At 40.0% G+C, this 6,354-nt stretch overlaps 1 protein-coding gene across 1 annotated transcript; it reads right to left on the bottom strand.

Moving 5' to 3' along the window:
* Positions 1-1,042: 1,042 nt before the first annotated feature.
* On the bottom strand, positions 1,043-6,060 carry LOC112216712 (homeobox protein Hox-C6). Its single transcript, XM_024376731.2, has 2 exons — positions 3,782-6,060; positions 1,043-3,032 (listed from the first exon to the last, which is right to left on the bottom strand). The coding sequence occupies exons 1-2, from the start codon at positions 4,179-4,181 to the stop codon at positions 2,734-2,736; spliced, it is 699 nt and encodes a 232-aa protein (XP_024232499.1). The 5' UTR covers positions 4,182-6,060; the 3' UTR covers positions 1,043-2,733.
* Positions 6,061-6,354: the final 294 nt, after the last annotated feature.

Genomic DNA, 6,354 nt, shown 5'->3' with positions numbered 1-6,354 from the left:
TATCCTAAAAATGACCACGATTTATAGGTGGGTGATTTTTTATTTTTTTCTCCATTGCCCAAATATGGGATGTTTAAAAATAATCACGTGCTCGTATCGGCCAGTCATAAATTTGGTTAGATCACACTTGGAGGTTATTGATGGAAATAGGAGAAACGCCTGATATCCGGGCAGCGGGGACCCTGTTGGGGCACTGGCGGTGCAGTGCTGGACGAAAGGCCGAGAGCGTCACCTGGTGCCAGGGATGGATAAGGCCATAAAACTCACAAGCCCCCCCACATGCAAACTATGTAGTAATCTACCTGGCAACAACAACACAACATTTGTGTGGTGTGTATCTGCATATAACATGTTTTTGTCATAGGATAGAACTGCATTGAAGGCCTAATGTTAAAGTTTGTTATAACCAGTTGCAGACAAACTAATTGATTACCACCAAAACTACCGATAGTAAAGGGGGATAAGGAAAGGGGGATAACTAGTCAGTTGTACAACAGAAAGGGGGATAACTAGTCAGTTGTACAACAGAAAGGGGGATACCTAGTCAGTTGTACAACTGCATGCCTTCAAATGAAATGTGTCTTCCGCATTTAACCCAACCCCTCTGAATCAGAGAGGTGCGGGGGCTACCTAAATCGACATCCACGTCTTCGGCGCCCGGGGAACAATGGGTTAACTGCCTTGCTCGGCGGCAGAACGAGATATTTTTACCTTGTCAGCTCGGGGATTCGATCCAGCAACCTATAGGTATAAAATCATCCATAAAAGTGCAGCCTAGAGCAGGCAGGTGGTCTCCAAACTATAAAAGGCAATAGAATAGGCAGCATCAATGGTGCTACATAATGTCTGACCACAACTTTACACAAAATGCCCAGTGGGCACAGACATAAATTCAACGTCAATTCCACGTTGGTTCAACTTGGAAATAACGTTGATTCAACTCGTGTGTGCAAAGTGGGTTGTCAGTAGCATTTATTTAATTGTTTTTCACAATAAACAAGTAATAATAATAAAATGATTTAATACACATTTTAATGGGCTAAACAATCAATTGCTATGGCATATTACTTTGGCCAACTGATATTCAGTCAACGTAATAGCAATGCATGAGAACATTCTACTTGTTTGGGTCGCTATACTGTAAGTACACATTTGTTCACTATATGTTTCATATCGTATTTTAGGCCTATCTGGAATTGTTTTCTTAATGGCTTGACCAGGAACAATTTTCTCGATAAGGCCGGTATGCCAGAATTCGAAATCGACGTGAGTAATTGTGCGTAATTGTATAGCCTACAACGACTGATAGCCTACTTAGAATGATAATGCCAACGTTGATAATATTGGTGATAATAATAACAGTAATCCTAAATTATCTTTATTCAAGTTGCATCATTGGTTTATCTGAAAAGGTAAAGCGCAAACAGAATGTCATCTAAACAACTGCAACATCTCCTGGTTTGAATTGGCTTGTGTGTGACATGAGTCACATAACTTGACAAGTTTTCTAAAAAAAAGAAGGCCTGCTTTATTAATAACACGTATGAAAACGTTAAATCATACCGTGTAAGCTGAAATGGAAGTCTATTTAGACATAGCAATTAGACAGGCCTCTCAAGCGGTGGTTTTATATCGAATTGTGGGATTTGCTTTTCCCCATCCACATCTTCCAACATTTCTGTAGCTATTTGAAATGACTATTCAAATACTTCACTGCATTGCTTTGACAAAATTAGTGTGCTCCTCTTTTCTTTAAGTTGCGAAGCTTTGAATTCGCGGATAACGTGGAAGAACCATTATATAGATAGGGTGGCTGGCTTTGGGTCTGTTATATGACGAATGAAAAACGTGAACAAGGATAATGTACACATTTAACCTGCATGGAGGGCTATAATTGAGAACTAGACCAGCATGGTATGATGGGCGCAAAAACATGGACGACAACTTTTTTTATTAACAGTTTTATTAAATATGACTTGAAGTGAATTTCATAGCCTTCATCACTGTTATTGTTTTATTTCGGATTTTCAACTAACGCTACAATTCAAGCCACATCGGTCAGTTATGATTTGACCACATACTCAATGTAGGCTAGCCTACTGGTACATATCTAAACATAAATAAAGTAGGCTAGCTAATACAAAGAAGGTGCGGGATGCGGACGAATGCTCTCACAGGACTAAGGCGTGTAATATAGATATACATATATTTACAAACATATCAACAATTTAGGTAGTGTGAGTCGTTATTATTCAGCATAGTTTTTTCGTACAACAAAACGAAAAAAAACGGGTTACTCAAGCGGATGTAAAGCTTATACCTTCCTTCACATCTTATGACAATTACTTTTGTAAAACATATTGCCAACATCATAGGTGTATAGACATCTGAGAACCACTGTTTTTTCTTTGCTGTCAAACAGCATTTAAGAACATATAATGATGAATGTCTTCGCGTTACACACAGTTTGGGTATATAAGGGAATGTCAAGTAAGGAATTAAATGATTTGGTCATGGTGAAATGTTCATATCCAATACAGAAAGAAATTAAAAAGTCAAACATTGATGTCTGAAGATATGTAGCGTCCACATTGCATTTAACGCAGCCACATATTTTAATACACTAGTTTCTTTATTGTGCCAAACAATAGTTGATAGGTAGGCTACTTGATAGGTAGTTAAGTTATCCTCACAGAACGGCGGATTGATGCATATAGTAAGTTAGGAACTCGTTCATTCTTTCTTCTCTTCTGTCGCCTCTTCTGTGTCCTCTTTACCCGTGTCTTGACTCACCCCTGCCGAACCACTTTCGGTGAGAGTCGTAGTTAGATTGCTTTCCTTTTTCCATTTCATCCGGCGATTCTGGAACCAGATTTTTATCTGACGTTCGGTGAGACAGAGTGCATTGGCGATTTCGATACGTCTGCGTCTCGTCAAGTAGCGGTTGAAATGGAATTCCTTTTCGAGTTCTAGAGTTTGGTACCGGGAGTAAATTTGTCGGCCTCTTCGTCTGTCAGAACCGTATCCAACTCCTGAGTGGAAACACAATTTAAATTAGCATAATCAGGAAATATATTTTAAAGTAAGCTATATGCAATGTCACTACCCCAGCGTTTCCCAAACTCGGTTCTCGGGACCTCAAGGGGTGCACGTTTAATTTTGCCCTAACACTACACAGCTGATTCAAATGATCAAAGCTTGATGATGAGTCGATTATTTGTATAAAGGTAGGCAAAAACCAAAACGTGCACCCCTTGGGGTCCCTCGGACCGAGTTTGGGAAACCCTGCACTACCCAAACACACATAATCACAAAAACCCACGGAAATAATCGATATAGGCCTTCATTCATAATCATTCGCAGTCTAGGATCGTGTCCGGTTTTCATGCTAGCCTATGTTTTGCAATTATCTAAATAAACAACAGTTGTGGTAGCCTATATACTGACGCAACACACACACACACACTTTCGCTATCAGGGGAACCCAGTCTACTGAGTAATATTTGAAGAGATTATACTCGTCTTAAAATTCCGTGAACTCTGCTATGGGTCACAAAAAGATGAACTTAAATGCTATAAACTCTTTTGTTTTAAGGGAAATAGGGATGGACTGTGACGGAGATTTGTCCAAAAGGGATTTCCTACGAAGATAAAAGGTCTTTATTGCCGGCGACAGGGTGCTGCTGTAGTATAATGGTTTATGGGGTGATAAAACGTAGCTTCCCTAGTCGTAAAACGGGCCAGCTCGTCTAATTTATCTCTATGAGTTGGTAATACTCACCGCTATGAGAGTTCATCCGCTGCATCCACGGGAAGATCTGAATGTTCCCCTTCTGTTCCTGCGAGCCGTTCCTGCCCGGATCAGACGGGTAATCCTGGGGGAGTGAGGTTTGTGCACCTTGTCCCAAACTGCTCTGCCTACAGCTGGGCAGCACGTCCTTATCTTGGTAAAACACGTTGGATCCATACTCGTACGGTCCCCTGCTCGAGCCGAACACTACGTTGTCTTGGGGCGAATAGAAAGGCGAGGAATATATCCGATTTTGGGCCACAGCGGCTCCGTAAGATGAGTAGTGTCGAACAGCGTCATAGGTAGTTGAGTTTAGGGCCACGTTAGGTAAAACCTCTTGACCACCAGCTAAATGGCATGAGAGCGACGGGTTTGCGAAATACGAATTCATACCTTGCCTCTCTCCCTTGCTCCCTCTTTCTCTTTCCCTCCCTCCCTTACAATCTCACCTCTCTCTCTATTCTCCCTCTCTCACACTAAGTCACTCTCTTTTTTTCTCTGTCAGTCTATCTTTTAATACCGGCACGCTGAATGATTTCTTTATAATGTATTTCTAGACACCAATAAAGACACAAGGTACAAAGCCGAATGTTGTTGCTAAAGCCTCACTCTAGGATGGACAAGATGACAATGTCAGCTGACCAAATTTCCTCCAATAAAAAGCAAGGAGTAGAGGACTAAGGGAGAAAAAAAACGTTACTTCATTTAAAAAAATCCTCGCTTGCAACTACTCTCACATACGCGCATGTACACACACAAACGCAATCGCAAGCTAATACATTGTCATATGCGTGCGCACATACAGAAAGACGGACTACATAAATAGGGAGCGTTTATACACACACACACACGCGCGCGAGCGCGCATGCGCACGCACAAAGTCACATACTTGCCAATCTGCCTCCGCAACACATGTTCTTTGTTGCACAGTAGCCTGTACTATACTGAAGCAAAAACAATAACACCAATGCTCATAAATGTATAAAGAACATGCAGTGGATGAATTGAATCAGATTGGCCATAAACAATCACATTAATCAATTAGCCTAAATGTAGAATTTAATTATTGAGAGAAATAGATGCTAACGCTAGACAAGCATGCTCTGTTTCAATTATTTGACTTGAGTTCATTCTCTTGTTATTTTTTTAAAGACGGACCTTAGAGACGACGCAGAGTTATGTTTTCAAGTCTCTCGGGTCGAGAAAATAAGATTAGGGTCCGCAACTGCAATACAGTGATCGAATTATTCAGTTAGAAAAAGTCTTGACAATATTGCCCTCATCGATTAATATATTTTTCCTCGGTGTGAGATACATAGCTTATAAACTGATTAAAAAGCATGATTTATGATAAACAAAGGGGTTTAATCAAATTGTTCAAATAGAGTTTAGAAAACATGTTTGGGTGACATTTAATTATATCGTTTGTAATAGCAACGTTGCTATAGGCTTTAGACTTACATGAATGGACTGAATGTTGATGTATTCGATAATAGGAATGGCCATAACACAGTTATCTAATCTTATGAGATAAAATACAAATAGTAAGTATTGACTTAATTCAGTTTGACATAAAACAAGTCCTAACACAGGCTTGTTTTGAAGCCTAGAGTCTGACAGGAAAACTGAACACAGGAGCGTGCGCTTTGACACACACACACACACACACACACCTAATTTATCATTAGAGCTGGAATTACACAAAATAGTTCCCCATGCAATGGGATCACTGCTACTTATGTCACGATAGGCCTCCACGACAGGAGTAATAAATGGAGTTGTATTTGTAAGGATATGCCAAAATCTTTTGAGGCTTCTCCATCAAAAAAAGACAGGTCTATGCTACATTTGATAACACATGAGGTTACCTGCTAGGCTATAGTCTATAGCAACTATGGACAATAATTAGATTAGAGCTGGTGCACGAAATTCGACACATTTATTCGAAGAGGTAAGGAAAGTCTTATATTAGGACAAGCGTTTTTTTTGGCGCGTTGCCCCTTTGTTCAGTGCGAATTCTTTGGGCAAGGAGAGTGGGGGTTTATTGCAGTTTTACAGCGAAAGAATGTCTTTAACGCCTGTGTAAGCCGCAGAAGTCATAAAACCAGACAAATGACAGCTTCCAGTCTACCGCCTATAACGCTCTACCACTGCATGCACTGTGTGTATCCGCGTGTGGGAAATCCTAGCCCAACAAAGAAATGAACTGCACTAGTGAATGGAAAGAGAATAAACTTAAAGTGAAGACACTGGATAGTCAAGCGGTGCCTTTAAAAAATATATAATGGACAAAACCACAAAATTATGTTAGGCCTATTACAAACAAGGCCAATAGGCTTAAACAGCAAGAGAGCAAAGTTTATTAAACTACTGTAGCCTATACTGCAGTGATATTTAGTTGATGAAATAGCTAAACCAGTGTGTAGGTGGAAAATATTACTATTTGACGGTAAAGGCCTATTGCAGGACAACACAATATAAAATAAATGATGACAAATGTAAATATAGCGAAAATCCTGCTTTTAAAATATCCGTAGTAAACGTGCCACAAATGTGTCTGTGGC

Source organism: Oncorhynchus tshawytscha, linkage group LG02 (assembly GCF_018296145.1).
Source record: "Oncorhynchus tshawytscha isolate Ot180627B linkage group LG02, Otsh_v2.0, whole genome shotgun sequence".
NCBI lineage: Eukaryota > Metazoa > Chordata > Actinopteri > Salmoniformes > Salmonidae > Oncorhynchus > Oncorhynchus tshawytscha.
The sequence above is the reverse complement of the archived record's forward strand: the minus strand, read 5'-3'. Positions and strand labels throughout refer to the sequence as shown.

Bases quoted from the DNA above. Each gene is read 5' to 3' on its own strand.
- LOC112216712 (XM_024376731.2), bottom strand. From the start codon at position 4,181: ATGAATTCGTATTTCGCAAACCCGTCGCTCTCATGCCATTTAGCTGGT. The intron at 3,033-3,781 runs GTGAGTATTACC...GTTTCCACTCAG, and splicing joins GCGGATGAACTCTCATAGCG to GAGTTGGATACGGTTCTGAC.